A 17,870-nucleotide genomic window follows, 5' to 3' on the forward strand; every position below is an offset into this window, starting at 1 on the left:
CCCTGTGTTTTTAGTGCAACGTGATTTAAAATGACATTTAATAGCGCATTTTGTTCAGGAGAGAACCAGTATGGGGTCCAACGAGTCGTTTTTGACTTGCCCCCCCCCCCCCCCCTCCCAAAGAGGCGTGGCTCCACAGAAACAGTGACTCCTGTGACTGTCGGATTCTTCCGTCTCTCTGCTTTTATCCATTTTCCAGTGTTTAGCTTTCTCCATGTCCAAGACAACTTTCTGTAAATCTGAGTCCCCTCTCCTGTGAATGTGATATTGTTCGAGGCTCCTGTATCTGTGTGCTGGAAGAGAAAGATGACAGGATTAGGTGTATGGTGTGTGCTGGCTGGGCTACAATAGTAGGAGTGTGATGTATGAAGATTAAGCTTGATGCTAAAATCTATTTTTAGCAAACCTTTATTGTAATGTCCTAAAGAGTTCTTTAACCAAGATGAATGGCCTTCACCACTCTAGGAAGCAGGTTGCCGAGAATACATTCATGCTTTACTGATTTATGAAATTAACTAATTATTGGAATTTTTAGCAACGGGCAGTTGCCCAGCTACATGAAATAACGAGTATGCTGTTCCAATTCATACTCCAGGTAAACACCACTCCTGTATCCAGAGGGAGTGAAGGTGGGAGGGAATATTTATTTTAGGAGCAAGAGCCCTCACCCACCGCAATAGGTGGCATGCTTATTCACTGAGCAGCTCCTCGCTGGGCTGGCACTGCAGTGCCCACCAGGCCATTCAGGGGGCTCTTCCCAGAGTTCTTATTTCTAGTTTGCCGTGAAAGACTTATGATGATGATAAGTTTTTTGCTGATGTAGACTGGGAAGGATTTGAGTGTTTTATATTTAACTAAGGACCCCCACCCCACTTACTTACTGTTGTGCTGGTCCGAGTTAAAGGGTAAAAACAGAGTTGTACATGAAGAAAAATAATGGTCCTAATTCTCACGATGTAATTAGCATGTTTTTAGCCCTTAAAACAGCCACAATGTCTAGAGCAATTCTTCAGGACCTAAGAAACCCTAATCTACAGTAAGGTGGGACTCAGATTCAATATTAGACATGTACCCATGTTTCGCAAACACCATATGTGTGGGGAAATCAGAGTACTTCTAGCAAATTGCAGGAATATTGTCTCTAAAAACACCTGACCAAATCCATAGTTGGATAAGGACCCATAGGATTCGTGGGATCTCTTTATATCACTGAATTTGCGGTTTGGTAGCCCTCTAGGACACTGCCTGAGAACATACCAAGTCTCCGCGATCCTGGAATTTCCCAACTACAACCTTGCTCTGCAAGCTAAAGTCGGCATTAGACATGCTACAAATAAAAAAAATTAAAAAAAATACAGATCAAACAATCTGACACTAAGGGAACGCAACGGGCTAATCCAAAAACACTACACAAATATTTTCCATCACCATGAAAAACATTAATATGCTTAAATTTGACATTTTCGTTCCGTGTAGTTAAGTAGAAATAAAATTCAAAAGATTTGACAGAGATGTATTATCATCACAGGTCTAAAAATTTACATTTTATTTATTTTTTTAATAGAAATCAGAATTTTGAATCAAATTGATGAGAACATACACCGGTGAACAATGATCAAACAATTTTAGTAAATGTCTTCTGTACAATCGCCCACTGCATCTTCCCCTCCAAGAGCTACTTCTAGCTCGGTTTCGATTTCCGCTTGGCCTGAGGTGCTGAGCCATCATCAGGGGTTGGCTCCCAGAGAGCGTGTTTTAATATTCTTGCTGCAGCATTTTTGTCCAATCTAGCTGCTTTCTTCTTGTCAGTTATTTCTTTCACTCTGTTCATGCAATTTCTTATTCTCTCCTGCAGGGTGTAATAAAATATTTTATTCTTTTAACAATATAAAACAGAAGGTAAACATTCATTAAAAGTACATTAGGTTTCCATTTAAAATTTAACAGCTCAGTCTGGTTCCTCCTTAAATGACTGCAAATGACATGCAACTTACTGCAAGGGACTAAGATATTAAGTTAAAAAGGGACCCACATGAAACAAAAATATGAATAGCAGGGTTTAAAAAATATATTAACATGTATCAAGCTGGCAAGAACAAAATGGAGCAATTCTACATCCAAGTGCTTGTTGGATCTGTGGGATTTTGCTGGTTAGATAAATGATCTGAAAAACAAAACAAAAAAATACAACACAGTTTTCTGATCACTAATTTTATTGCAAATAATATTGCAGTGATATTATCAATAATGTTGTGACTGATGTAATATGTGGTGTAATTAACAGTGCATGGAGAGGGTGTGAGGTATAGTTACCTTACAGCATGAGTTATAGTTTCTTGACATAGGTATAGCCATAACTGCTGAATTTCTATGGTTTTGGGTGTGTAGAGTCCGAACCCAACTATAATGTCATTGTAACCTTTGAGTTTAGTGAACTTCTAAGGGTTTTTTAAAACCCTATTTCCTAATTATAACATCCTCATAACTTTGGGGTTTTTTTCCCAGTGAATTGCTAAGTTTTATATTTAATAACCATGTGTTAATCCAACCGCCGCCACACAAAGCCTTTGGCCGTGCACGGTGGGGTGTTGGCTGCAGGGCCTGGCCTGCACCTAACCCCTTGCATGCAGCCAAGCTATCCTCACAAGTTACAGCCATACATACTGGGCGTTAGGCCTGTGGTCAGACCCTGCGCTTTTTTTTTTTTTTTGCAGCGAATTCGAACAAAAACCTTTTTTTTTTTTTTTACGCCTTTTTTGCTCTGGCGGGGTCCCTCTCGGACCCCACCTTCAGAGCTAAGGGGTCAGGGTGTACCTGGTCTGAGCCCTCTTCATTTTTTGTGTTTTTTGTTGGGACTTTCTGGTTAAAGTGTTGGCAGCCAATCAGAGCTGTGCATTTCCCTGCACAAGCTCGTCATTCGCGAAGTCATCGCGGCCAGGGATATACAAATGTATTTTCCCTTTAACTTCTAGAAAACTACTGAACAGATTTACACCAAATAACCAAAAGCACAACTTGCGTACCGACAGCTAGCTTTCTGCCAAATTTGGTGTAAATCCGTCCAGCGGTTTGGGCTTTAGTCGTGTTCAAAGGTCCTATGAGAACTAACATGAGAAATGCCACTTGTTTGACCCCCACAACCCTTTTTCTCCTCAGTTCCTGCTAGACGGATCACCACTAAACTTTACGTGTGCAACAAGAATCACAGGGGCACTTTTTTGGGAAAATTTTGTGACGATTCGTCAAACAGTGCCAAAGATATAGGCAAGTCAAAAAATGTTTTTTTTTATTTTTTTTAAATGGAAACATGGTCTTAACTATAACTACCTACTTGCGATCACCAGTAGGTAATATATATATATATATATATATATATATATATATATATATATATATATACACACACACACACACACACACACACACACACGTCCTTCACAGGGACTTTTTAAAATGCAAAACTACTTTAAAGAGTACAGATTCACGTTCAGAAATTAGGTCAACGGTTTGTTTTGAACACACAGTCAGGATACTTCTCTGTAACAGAACGATCCTTTAATAACTGAAATCCAAAATCCACATAGCAAAGTCCTGTCTACAGCTGCACTGTTGTACAAATGTTTATCAAAAGATGCCATGAACTACCAGAAAAGCTATATTTGAAAATGGAAAACAGCCACCATCTCTCCAGACAAACAAGAGTTTGTGATCTGCAGGGGGATCACAGTTCAATGCAAGAGCACTGACCTACAGCATGTCCTCTGCACAAAGTCTGAATCCAGACACTGCCAGCACTCTGATGACCGCTAGCCTTTCTTTTGATGAAAAGCACTCCACTTCTGTGGCTACCAGCACTGCTTCCCCTCATATGGCCCACACTAAAAAGGTACTTCCAATCCTGCTTTCCGACAAAGGTGCTTTATCAAAGTCACCTCTACCACAGCTGCTATGGCAGATTGAAACAGAGGGTTTTAACAGTGGCACACACTTAAACTTGGTCAATTGGAAAGATGGAAACTGGTAAAACAATTTTTAAAATGTACTAAACTCATTTAGATGCTGCTCTGTTTAGGATAAGAGGCAAGTGGTACCATGTAAAGAATGTGAGAGAGAGGACTGAACCTTGAGGAACTCATTGCTGAAGAGGTGATGGGCCGATCTAGAGCAGAGGTTGACATTTTTATGCATCAACGTTGACTATCAAGGTATGATCATTTACAACAATACCTTTTGTTCTCATTCAATGATTTTATTTTAATAGTCCTTGATATACTGGTGAAGGAGGATGAGAAGGCAGTATTATTGTTAATTCTAGCACTGCTGTCCCAGTGTGGTTCCGCTCCCCCCCACCCAAACAAAATTAATAAATAACCACTATGAACAGGTAATAGGCTGTGGCAGCTCACACAATACACAAACATCCTTTTTTTAACTCTATTCTTAAGACAGATCTACCAACTGCCTCCCTGATTTATAAAGATTTTATGTACACCTTGTTACACTTAATATTTTATGTTAGTTGTGTTTACAAAGCGTACTCCCCACCACACTGCTGAGGTGCCAGCTATAGGTTCTGCTTGGATGGTAAATTATGGCTTTACGGTGTGGCCAATGTGGGTAATATTTTAATACTAAGTATCATGATTAGAGATGTACTGACATATCACCTGTAGCTGCACTTGAACTTAGAAGGGAGAATAGAGGACTCGCTTGAGTATCATTAGGTATATCTGGAAAGTTGCAAGCTTAGCGGGGGAGGGGAGTGCTTAGAAGTGTTCATTAAAAGAAGACAACTGCTCTTGAATCATTGTGATCACGTAGCTGTACTTTAAGATAGAGCAAGAGTATAGGCTACAAGATAACTCATCACAGCTGAATCTGTGAGCTCTGCCCCATTTGGGACTAGGGACACACGGCGATGATCTGCTGGCCATGACCGGCTAACTATAGTCTAGAAGCACATCCATGGCGATGGGCCCAATATTTATGTGGTGAATGAACATCTGTGATGCTGCGGTGCATACTGTTTGCCTGGGTTGAAGTAAACTCTTAACTTTGTTGGTTGTCCACATGCACAGTGTATTGAACTGGTAAGGCTGAAGAATGTCTATGTAACAAACAATGTAGCAAAGTGTCAAATATAACTGATTGGTGGACACTGGTTAACGACACAGGGACCATAGCGGCACATTTTGTGCCTCTCAGGATACCGGTCTGATCTGTGTTATGCTTCCTAGGAGTTATTAATTGCATTGGACCTAAAACACTTGCAGTCATGGTGAAAGACAAATCAAATAAGTAGATACAAATCAACAGGGTCAAACAAACGTCCGAATGTGGTACCCCTTCCGTGGATGTGTCTGTTGCTGGAGTGTCAGAACATGCTACAACACAGAAGCCCACTAGTTCAGACCTTCAGGCTGCCGAAAGGAAGATCCAATCTGCATTGAAGACAAGAATGATTCCGACTCAGTTGAGATTGACTTACTTAAATTAATCTTCACTGGGTGGCAGAAAAGACCTAGACCAAATAGGGTGCAGAGGGCCGAGCCCCAGTTGAAACTGGGTGAATCAGTAAAGGATGTCATTGCTCAGTTGTTTTTTTTTTTTTTTCAGGTCACACTTTGTGAGGCTGGTCCGACACACACAGTATTCTTTCCGGCAAAATGATGGATTATCAAGTGCGGCAAATTGCACTTCTGCATGTGGTCTGAGAGTGTAGGATTGGATGGATGGATGGGGGAAGCAGCAATGCTCTTGCAAGGCTGATCAGAATGGCGATATAGGAATCAGTGGAGAATTGACCATGTTTGAAATAGAACCCTGAGACAATAACAATACTGAAACAAGGATGACAGTGATGGAAGGTAGCACTTTGTCAATGATTCTCTAGCTAACCCCAATTTGCTGATTTACTTCCCCCTCACAGTTCTTACAGGAAAATCAATACATATATTTGTCAATGAGTAAGTTTAAGGGATATACTGATTTGTGCAATTTGTATCCCATCACTCTGTAAAAGGACCTTTGTATATTTGGCTTGTTTGCAGGCCTGCTATTCTTACATGCACACTTAGAGCAGAATTGCTGCTGGATTCTACTTTCTGTGGGGGAGTGAGATTAAAGAACTGATTATTTTGTCAACTACCTGGGCACTGCATCTCATAGAACAATGGAGTGGTAGGAGATGAGAGGGCCTGAATTGAGAAAAGTTTGGCACAAATCAAAAGCTAAAGGCAGACGTTTCAGATACTGTCTGGGTATCATCATCATATTGGTGATAAAGATTTCCACAGTTTCTGAGAATCTCTGTAAGTAGTTCTAGGTATTAGCATGTGATGCATGAGGTCCGTCACCAATGGGATAAACTGGCCCCGGTGGCCAATGATTTGGAGAAGGAGTTTGACACGCTGGACTGGGGCTATCTGCTGGAGGTTTTGCTTGTCATGGGATTTGGCCCTTATTTCTTCAGTTGAGTGTGCTTATTGTATGAGGACCCGTGTAGGAGTTGGGGGGACACCTCTCTGGGGCGTGGTCGCTGGGCAGGGGTACGCAAGAGGGCTTCCCACTCTTGCTGTTGCTATTCGCACTTGTGATAGAACCCCTGGCGCTCTGAGGCAAGGCAAGAGCTGCATCCCTGGGGAATACTCATCATGTGGTCTCGTTATATGCGGACAACGCATTATTCTATTTTTCCTCACCTAGGGATGCGGTCCCAGCTCTCTTGCACATCCTGGAAGAATTTAGTACCATTTCGGGGCTACGTCTGAATAAATCTAAGTCACTGGTGTTCTCACTTGCAGGACTGGCTCCCATTCCCCCTGACCTGCCACCAGAGGTGGGACTTCAATGGGAGAGTACCGATTTTTGCTACTTGGGCATTAGAATTGCACATACCACCAAATTGCAGATAGCGCTAAACCTGAAAAAAGTAATTGAGGGCCTCAAAAAAATCTGTCATATTTTGGAATACGTTGCCACTCACTGATGGGCCTGCTGGCGATAGCTACGATGGTCCTTCTTCTCAGATGTCTACACACACTACAGAAATCCCTGACTATAATTCCACAGAGGTATTTCCGACAATTATATTTTATACTAGTCTCCGTGTTATGGGCAGGTAAAAGGCCTAGAGGGTGCCCTGTCAATTCTAACAAGGAGATATGATGCGGGTGGGTTTGAAGCCCTGAGGCTTGATTTGTATTATTATGCGGCACACATTCCACATGCTGCACGCTGGCTGAACCCTGCCGAGAACTGGGGAAAAACGCCTTCTGACTGGCGTGGTGGATGTGGAAAAGCTGCCAGAGCTCCTAATGGAGGGACAGAACGTGGAGCAAATGGCCTCATACTTAGTACTACAAACTCAATTTTTTGGCATAGGTTTGTGCATATTGCTCTTAAGTGTGCGAGCTGCCGGTGTGAATTCTAAATCAGTCTGTCATATGATGGACAATATGTCCTTTCAGCAATGGCGTGAGGGTGGCTGTGAGGTGCTGGGCAACATTTACCAAAATTAACAGTTTCTTTCTTTTGAGGAGGCTTGTGAAGTCTATTTGCTGGGGCGGGGTTAATTCCTCCAGTATGAAGGGGTGACTGCTGTTGCACATGAAACGTGGATAACTTTTCCTAATGCACCCAAGGAAACACACACACTGGGCATCCTCCTTAACTGTGGAGCAGGCAATCACCTGATCTCCTTGCTGTAAAAAGCCATGTGCTCGGATGTTGCGGGCCTGCCGCCGCCAGCCTGAGCGACATGGAACCGAGACTTTGCTGCCCCATTGTTGGAGAATGAATGGACATAAGTGAATGCACTCACACAAACAGTGTCCTGTTATGCCCGCTTCAAATTAGTCCATTATAATTTCCTTCAAAGAGCATATGTTACTCCTAGTAGGTTACAGAGGTTTTCCGCAACTCAATCTGATGCTTGCCCAAGGTGCGGTAGCGAAGCAGCAGACTTTATGCATCTAGTCTGGCATTGCAGAACAGTACAGGACTTCTGGGCACAAGTGACTACAGAAATATAAAGGGAGGTGGGATTGAAGTTTGACCAGATGCCCCAACACTGTCTCCTTGGTAAAATACCCCATCCAAAGCGTAGGAAGATGGAATATAAGTTCTTGCATCTCTTTGGTATTAGCTAAATGCAGGGTTACCGTAACGCGGATGGGCCGTAAAGGCCCGGACTATAACCGCTGGAGAGCAGATACTATGGAATGGGCGGTAGCATAAGAAATGCCTATAATTTTTTTTTTTTTTTTTTTTTTTTTTTTTTTTTTAAATCGGCATGATGACAAGGCATCTGATGATATAGCTACTAGGCAAGAGATTTGTGCTGTATTCTCGGATCCAAACGATTCTAACATCCTCGGATAGTGAGGATGACAATTCGGGGGTACTAGAGGGGATATAGATTGTGAGGATTTGGAGATGCCCTCTCATCTAGCTGTGGAGCATGCGAACGATGAAGCCTCTACTAATGTTGTGAGGTTGTATAGGAGAGGGTGGGTACGGGCATGAAACTGATGTAATGTTTTTCTATTGAATAATGGAATTCACTATGTCTGCTTCCTTCTCTATGTGCCACCGTACGAAGCAACTGTATGTTTTTGGTTAAAACAAAGTTTTTTTAAAAACCAACAACAACAACAAAAAAGTAGTTCTAGGTATTGGTTAAACAGAGCTGGTAAGATAATTCAGCTCTGCCAAAGCTCTTTAGTCAAGCGAACTATGATGGGTAAATAGCTCTTTATTTTAAATACTTGTGACTGGTTCAACAAAAGGTAAGTGAACCAGTTTAGAAATACCTACTCAATGTCCATCTGTTCTTTCAAGGCATTAATAGGACAGAAATGGTTGACTGTATCGAAGACAGTTGAAAGAACTAAATGCAGGATTTGAGGAAATAGAGCGACTCAAGAATGTACATAAGGCCTCAGAGCTGCCAACCTCTCTGGACGCATACAGAAAAAATGTCAAGAAGGTTGCTTTTCTGGGTGTGGACAGACAGATGAGAGGGTATAGGGCTTACTATTAACTTCCACAATAAAGGAAGAGTTGAAACAGGGTGGTAGTTTAATCAGGTCATTGGCATTAACCAATGGCATTTTCAAGAGGAGAAAGACTTGCCCGATTTTCAAACTGTTGCTTAAGTGAGTTATTCAGCAGGGAGGATCCAGTAAGGCAGCAGATATTTGTCAAGTTCCTTGTTACTGAAAATAGACATGTTATCATATCGATTAACCTTGGCCATACCGTAAAGTAATGCTTGCACCAAGACTCTCAAAAGGCAAGGTCCACTGGGCTTTACAGTTCAGTCTGAAGTTGTTTGGGCTGTCAGAGCTTTGGGCAGGGATAGTTTAATAGACTTCACTTTCTCAGCAAAGAAATTCGCAAAGTCTTAGTCCTTGGATTGTTGTTCAGGTGCTGAGATTATAGCTGTCTGATTGTTAAACTGTTATCCCACTAAACTGAAGTTTTTGTTTTTTTCTTAGATGCATCCATAAGAGAAATAACGTGTGAGTATTTAGCTCTAAAGATGTGAGATTTGTAGTTTCTTCTTAGTCCTAATTCTAGACAGATTAGTTGGAGTTTTCTCAGTTGTCTGCTCCCTTGATTCTCAAATAGCTATGTTAAAAGCAAAGATTTTGGTCTTTTCATCTCGCAACTCAAAAGAGCATATTGATCAATTAAGATTCCCATGTACTTATAGTATTTATCCATTGTGGCATCACGTCTTGCAAGGAACCAGAAGTGAAAAGGTTTCCACAATCCAAGTGGACCCCAAATTTTAGGGTGGACAAGGGTCACCATGAAAGGAATCTGAAGGATGCAAGAACAATCAACTAAGATGGATTCCTTGATGGTCAGAAGTGAATCCCTTGCCATGATCAGATTTAGGACGCAAACTTTTCAGTACATTGTTTTTTTGCAATACTCAAAACTATGGTTGTCTCAGAGAAAGAGAAAATACATTAACAGGTTTGTTGTGCTCAGTGCCACAAAGCACATTAAAATCACCAAGGAAGACCCTGTTCTCAGGTTACCAGTTGTGTCAAAATGTCTATGTTAAAATTCACAAGCATCGAATCTCAAGCAGTGTTTAAATGCAATATAGCAATTATGCAATAGGCACTGGAGTGAGGAGAACTGTTGGACACATGATCTTTTGGTGCTCAATAGGCACTTCAATGAGAATTACAAACTCCTTCTTGGACAGTGGGCATATACAAGGTATGTGGTTCAGGATGGTTAAATTATTTTGAGCTTGTTTGTTTGGACAGGCATGGGGCAGCATTTAGGTTTTCATAACTTTCAATAAAATCACTAAGATCATCATCATCATCATCATCTTAGAGGGAGGGTGAGTGTATTTCCCTATATTTGGGTCTCGGGTCACTCCTAGGCAATCTGTCTCATCAGGTATGCTTCAAGTTATGCCAGTTAGGTTGAAGGCTGTGAAGTGAACAGTATTTGAGCCTGAAACCAAGCATCACAGTTGAGTAAATGCCTGTGATAAGATGTCCATGTTTGTAGTCCGAGGGATAAAAGAGGATAGATCAGAAGTGGAGGACAGGTATGCCCCCCAAAGGGAGGAGACTTGAATCTTCATGTCAGATTGGCGTGCAGTCTAGAGTTCTAGTTTCAAGAACGGGTTCGGAAGAACATGATATTTGACAAAAGAAGTAGGTATTAGGTCGGGCAAAGGACCATGGTGGGGATATTTAGGATGTGGCGAGGGGGAGAGGGGGAGAGAGAGGGGGGAAGAAAGAGTGTGAGGGGGGAGAGAGAGAGAGGGGGGGAGAGAGAGTGGGGGGGATAGAGGGAGAGAGAAGAGGAAGGAGAAGGAGAGGGAAAAGGAATGTAGGGGAGGGAAGAGGAAGCAAGTTCCAGCTCATGCCGAGACTGCGTGGGAAGAAGAAAAAGACAAATGGGCGAAAGAGAGGGGAGGATGTCAGATCGGTTTAGACCAAGGTTGAGCTTGGAAGGGCAGCAAGGTGGCAACAAGAAGACATTGGCAATGAGGCTGTGCAGGTTATTCATAAAGTTAGTGGATGGCACATCAAGTGTAGCAGGGGAAAGGGAGGACAAAATTGAGGGTAAGCACAGAGAAGAAGGAGGGAAAGGGACTTGATCAGAACTGGTGTAAAGACGAGCAGGAAGGGTAAAGTACATTGGTGACCCTGGGGAGGTTGATGGCCAGAAGAGGCATCTACAAGATTAGAGAAATTAGGGTTTGGGGAGAGTAGGTAAAAAGGAGAAGACAGGGAAGCAGCAGAATATCGGTTGAGAGGTTGCAAAAGCCAATCATCAGGGCCAAATTCGGACGAGGAGATTAAAACATGTTTTTTCCCCATTGTTAAAAATGGAGATAGAGAGGTTGCTATCGAAATGAGAGCAAGACTAAGCTATCAACCGTAGGATATGCTAGTCACTTAGGTGATATCATATGATGATTTTTGTAAAGTATTTATTCCTAGGTTAGCGTTAGGAGCCCTAGGTTAGCGCTGAGAGAGAAAGGCAGGCCAATTATGAAAGTCCCTTTCCTAGTACAATCATTCTAGCCAGTAATCAGTGTCTCTGAAACTCTGTCAGAAACATATGTTTCATGTTTTCATAACATATCTGGTTAAATTCAGGGCACATGTGATTATTTAAGTTTATTCTTGATTTGGAAGGGTGGTTTGAGTGAAAGTTTACATGACAGTGGGCCTTCTTAAAATCCTTTGGAGATGGCTCATAAATGGGGACCCATCGAGATACTCCTTGGATGTCCACAGTGCACTGGAATGCTTCTTTACCATTCAGTCCCAAAATACGTGCAGTGGACTGGCTTCTGGTTCCGTAATACCAAACACGTTTTTCTGCTCAAGACTCTATACTATTCCAGGAAATTGTTTCCTTATTACAATGAAGAATCATACATGATAACCTTTCATATGGTTTCTAGAATTGGCGGGTGTTGTTTTTCAAGTGCCACTGAGTTAATCTGTCTCAGCATGACATGTTTATCTTCCGGGCAGCTCAGTAGTTAGATGAAAAGGCCCCTACTAATGAAGGATTCAGCTGTATCCGAGTGCAGTTGGTACAAACCAAGCCACTTCATTAGTTTCGCTAGATGAGATTGCAGGAGTATTGTTTTAACTGTTGAACAGCTAAAGGCAGGAAAAAAGCACCGGAGAAAATGTCACAGCTCCCATTCTCAATTGTGTTCTTCTAACATGCCTGGGATAGGTCAGCCTTTATGGGGGTTGCTTGGATTAGAAAAACATGGGGACAACTATTTTTCGGAGACTAATTTTGATGAACTCAGGTCAGACCCCCAATTACCCACATGACAATAAAGTACTGTGGAAAAAAATCAGCAGTCACAGTATTAACAAGGAATGAAGAACCAGGCTGCAAATGAAGGGTTAGGGCTGGTACTGGTCCAAACCTAAGGACTTTTCCTAACACAAGAGCAAGGTATGGTAGTTTGGGTACCTTTGAGATGAAGCATATCGCCTTTGTATTAGTGCCCTCATAGCAACGTCCAGCACACTTAAATCATATTGTACCACAGGAAAGGGATTTCCACATTGCAATATCACACCCAGTAGTGAACAGGTGTACTCTTGTAGATGCCATCTTGGACAGCTGGAAGAAGTGCACCAAGCTATCTGTAACCTTTGACAAACGTAAAACATACGCCAGTACTGGTTGCCATTTGCATAGAAGTGATGTGAATTTGCACATAAAATTCATAATCTGTACTTTGGGGGAAGTGTCAGGGGCGCCATCAGTCTTTCATAATTTGCATCACACTTATTGGGGAGCTGTATGTTATTTCAAAATGAACCAAAACTGACCGGTTCAAGTTCCCTAACCAACACAAAGTTTAGCCAATGGGAGTCCGCTGTTCACATACTGAGCACTTCCATGAAACTGGGTACAGGCATGACCATTAAAAAGTAACAAGAACGTAAACGGTTGTGATTCACAAAACACCATCATGCAACAATGGAATAAAGCCAGTCGCAGCTATTTGTCATCACAAAGAGGAAAACAAAGTCAGCATGACGTATGAAAGAAAGCATTTATACTATTCATGCCTTACGTTTATAAAAGCCATTGCCAGGTTCACAGTCGTGGACAACAGATGGTGGCGCTTTTTTTTAAAGTCAGGAACATTAATGAGCTGCAACATGAAGCTACTTTTATAGCAGAGTCGATTCAAAATGAAAACCATAAATTTACATTTCTATTTTCTATAATTTAATATTTTATTTCCAGTGTCCGCAGAAATTCTGAAACTTCAGATCATACAAGTTTATATATCCAAATAGAAGGCAAAGACAGGCATGACAAATATTATAAGCTGTAAATATGTCCCCAATGTAGAATTAGTCGGTCTTTCGCATGCAGGTGGTGCCAAAAAAGCTTTCAGTGTGGTTTCTGGACTGGATTCTTTACTGCTGAGGAAATGAATTAATGAAGGATTCGAGAGAAGGGTCTTGGGCTGCTGAGCCCTCCAGTCTTCACTAATAAATCACCCAACATGGCAGGGGCCGTGTTCGGACCGCAGCCGGGAGCCTATATTTACAGCAAAAACTTTTCTATTCTCGGCCCTAGCAACTAAAACTACCTTCGTTGATCGAACCAGGAGTCCTGTTTTGGAACATGCGGTGGGGGTGGATGCTGTTTACGCAAACGCCTTCTTTAGCACTTTAGCATGCGAATAAAGTGTGACCATACTGCTCGGCCTTATCAGTGACGGAGACCACTTGCACAGCCACCAGCAACGTATGTGCTCACGCGCATTTTAAGGCTATGACTTTATTTCTCGTATGCTTAGGCGGATTGCACTATTTCCGAGCAAGGATCTTTTTCAAATACAGGTCAAATTACACAAGTTAAGAAAACACACGACTGTTAAAACTTAGCCGACAGAAACACCACTCAATTTTCCAACGATGGCTCCTATGTCGACGAAGATCGATACTAAAATGCAGAAACAAAAGAGGTCACTTGAAGTCGTGTCACAAACGGGTCAGTGTGAAAATATGAAGTTTCTACTGTGATCTGGGCTTCCATCTCCCAACTGAATCCACTAAGCTGTCAGCGATAAAGGTTCTTATAGCCCGGAATGCAGAGAAATTACATTCAATTATTTCATTTTAAAACATACACGGGGGACGCAATATATAGAATGCTGCGAATGCCATTTTGGAACAGGAATGGTTGTCTATGTGACTGTTATGTATTTCACATTGCAAAACAAACCTAAGAAAAAGAATTACCAATACAAAATAGAAGATCGGACATGTTAATAAGGCAGTCCGGGAGGTGTTTTACCTTTGCTGGGTGGTGTGAACGTTCAGACTTCATAGGAGCACAAAACCTAAAGAAGATGACCTTCAAGAGGTGGCACAAAGTGAGGAAGGGAGAGTGGAAAATTACTGTAACTGGCGGCTAGATATCCGACTATTGAACACAGGAATACCGTCCAACATACATTTAGTTTCCTAATTATTGCTACAAAAACATTCTTCCATTGGACGTAGATATAATCATCAACAAGCCATATTTTGTAGATTAAATTTTGGAAACCAAAGTTACACAGACGGTATTCTGGGGCCACATCTTGGCAGCCTCAAGACTAGAAGGTGCAGTGCTAAAAAGGCTGAGTGAGTACACACATCCCGTGTACACTACCAGTGGTAAACCGTTCTGTGGATTAAAATATGCGGAGGCGAATGAGGGAAAACAGTGAAAGGAGAGGACAGTAGAGTACGACAATGAGTAATAAGGAAATCGTTTTTTTCTAACGCTAAAGTAAAGGAATTAGAATAAAATATTAAAAACTTGTGCAGGTGAGGCGGTTGTGGACAGTCAATATGTTCTAGATGGTTCAGGAAGTGCTTACTGCAAGTGTGCGCATTTGAGACCTACACTTCGTACGTTTGAAATCAGAGAAAGCCAACCCAGCCTTTTATCTTTCAAAGGTAGATAGCTGGGGTACTAATAACACCCGTTATTTACACGTTTAGAAACTACAAACACTGCAACAGTAAGCGGTGTATAAAAAAAAAAAATACCACACAACCGAATCTGATGAATGACACACTTAATAGTGCACGTGAAAAGTGCCATTTAGGAAGAGGGAGACCCAACAGAGAGGCTACAAACCTCAAAGCAAACTATGGAAAAAGCGCCACTACTTTATCAGTGCCAAAAGATCATGGGAGCATAAAAACTGAACAATTAGTAGCTTGAGCAGACACAAGGATGGACCAAAATGAGAGAGGAGAAAATAGATAAAGTAAATGAAATCTAGCAAGGAAACCCGTGAGTATACCATTTCGATAAACAGGGAGGCGGGGAGAAAGACAAAACTTTAAAACAGAAAGGGGAAAGTTACACATTTATTTTGCTGATACATCCTTTTGCAGAAGGGAAAAGACAATCCAGGATAAGGAACCAGATGTGCAGTTCGTGGGGCGAGTGAGGCGAGGTGACAAGAAAGGGTGTAGGGGCTACAATGGGTCTAAAATTAGATAAAGATGACATCCGAGGAAACCAAATTAAGCCTGGAGAGCGCGGGCTAACGGCACAGCAGGCGCAGGCACCCGAGCCATTTAACAGACCGTAATCCGCTAAAGAAACGCCCGATTGCAATTTTAATGTGCATTTAGCAACCAATTCTTACTCAAATGTCTTGGTTTGGTAAATATGGTACACCCAAGGATTATAAAACTGCGGAAAGTAGAAATAAGTTGAGTCCGTTTATTTCACTTTGCTCAAACAAATTAATAAGTGACTTTAAAAAAAAAAAAAAGTCTATAATCCCCCTGGTTCGACTGTCGATGCGTTTTGCCCTGGCTGGGGCATTGCTGGGGCTCTTCACAGCAAGCACTTTGGTGGACCGGTTAAACTAAAAAGGAGATGCATTATGGTGAGGTTACGCCTTAAGGAACAATAGTAATGTGAGACAAATATCTCCGTGGTAAATTGAAGATTCATTTTTGTAGAGAAGAGGCTCATCGGGCTCAGCACAGAGTGGCACAGGGCGAGAACACAGCATTCTCAAAGGCGGCAGGGCTGTGGAAACCAGATGCGGGTGGTGAAAGACAATGAGTGACTGCGCCGACCAGGGATAGTGACTGCGGAGGATGATAGTATTGCAAAGATAACACATTAACAGAGGGAGGCGGGGGATCATTGAATGATCCCCAAGGAGAAGGAAATTGCTCCCACAAGAAAATACGTCCCTGAGATTTGCAAGGAAAGGCCCTCAAGATGGCTCCTCTCTGTGCCGACAGACCGATCACGGCAATCGCAGCCCAGACACGGCAGGGCGTATGGCAGGGCACAGAGACACACAAGGTAGCGAGTTGGGCCTAATCCGAAAAACAAGAGGCTACCCCCTCAGAGAAACATGGTAAAACACCACTATGGAGTGAGGACCCTCCAAGGTGAAATGTGGGATTGCCTACAGATGAAAGTGTCAAAGAGACATGACAAGCAGAGGCCAGGACTCAAAGGCCAATCAATCACTGCTACTCTGGATTTAGGAACCGAGCGGTTGATTTTAATTTGATTGATTTGAATTATGAGACCACCAACAGCTGGTGATGATGTGACAATAAAAATGTGATTATGATAGCAGTGATTATGAGGGCTATGCGATAGAAATTGATGCCTCGCCAGAGCAATGATTATTAATGCTTATGGGCAATCGTCTGTTTCTATGTTAATAAAAGCAGCCAAGTTAAATTCCACAGAAAGATGGTTGTGCATTGTTGGTTGCTTTGGAGGCTGGTTGCGGGGTAAACATGGGCTATGCAAAAGGTACTGGAGTGAGACAAGTGCAGGAGTCATTGCTCACACAGGAAAATACGGCCCTGAGATTTGCAAGGAAAGCCCCTCTGATGGCTCCTCTCTGTGCCGACAGATGGAGGCTGTGAATGAACACCCAATTCACTGAGCCACGATAGAAGGTCTGAACTATACGGCACAGGCAGATAAGTGCTTGAGAGTAGAGAGTAGCAGGAGTACTCACGACTGTCTCTCAATGAGCCAAACATTAAGACACAAGTGGACAGAGTCCTACTTCGCCCAGCAATACCCTGGCTTTTTGGCTGGTTGTGACTGAGACAGAATGCTTCGATCCCTTACTGGTAGCTTGCACTTCTTGGCTGGGAAGGAGAATGTTCAACATACTGCGCTCGTAGCTCTTCTGAGGCGCCAGAAGGAGGAAAGCTCTGACACAGACCAACGGAGAAGTGCTCTAATATATTTGTTTGTGATGAAACGCTCTATTGCTGACAATGCCATGAAAGACACCCTACGAGTACGCAGAAGCTTGGTCACACATACTGATCGACTAAGAGGAATTGGGGATTAGGACAGAGGGCAGGGTGCTTAACACCCCAGGCTGCTAATGAGTGCAAGAAACAATCGTGTCCAATTGGTTCAGAAAGGATCACTCAGACTTGTTCTTAGCTAAGATTATCAAAGGAGCCAAAATTACGGCGTTATCTACATCCTTAACAGAGAGAAACACAAGCTTGGTTGTAACAAAACCTATCACCCGGGACTACCAAATTTATCCAGGAGGGTGGGCGATTCAGAGCTTGGTAGACAGCTACCTGTCTGCCAAAGTTCCAGTCAGCTCTCTTCATTAAGAACCGGACAGTAAGCTTTCCTTTGATAGAGCCTGGTGGCTCAGTCGATAGAAAGCATCTTCTGACAGCCCAACGGATTATGGGCCGTCAGAGAAAGGAAATTACATTACACTATCTTACATAGAACAGGCAATGTCGTTTATGTCTGGCGCAGTGATGAAAGAAAAAAAAAAAAAAAAACACTTCCCGGGGAAAAAA

The 17,870-nt window shown here is 42.3% G+C and overlaps 1 protein-coding gene across 1 annotated transcript in view; it reads right to left on the reverse strand.

Annotated features, from left to right (window-relative positions):
* Positions 1 to 1,516: 1,516 nt before the first annotated feature.
* C1D (C1D nuclear receptor corepressor) overlaps positions 1,517 to 17,870 on the reverse strand; it is a 90,661-nt gene continuing 74,307 nt past the window's right edge. Inside the window, exon 5 of the mRNA XM_069234275.1 lies at positions 1,517 to 1,849. Coding sequence (XP_069090376.1) covers positions 1,682 to 1,849 — 168 coding nt within the window. The 3' untranslated portion in view covers positions 1,517 to 1,681. The remainder of the gene's footprint in view (positions 1,850 to 17,870) is intronic.

Source organism: Pleurodeles waltl, chromosome 5, assembly GCF_031143425.1.
Source record: "Pleurodeles waltl isolate 20211129_DDA chromosome 5, aPleWal1.hap1.20221129, whole genome shotgun sequence".
Classification (NCBI taxonomy): domain Eukaryota; kingdom Metazoa; phylum Chordata; class Amphibia; order Caudata; family Salamandridae; genus Pleurodeles; species Pleurodeles waltl.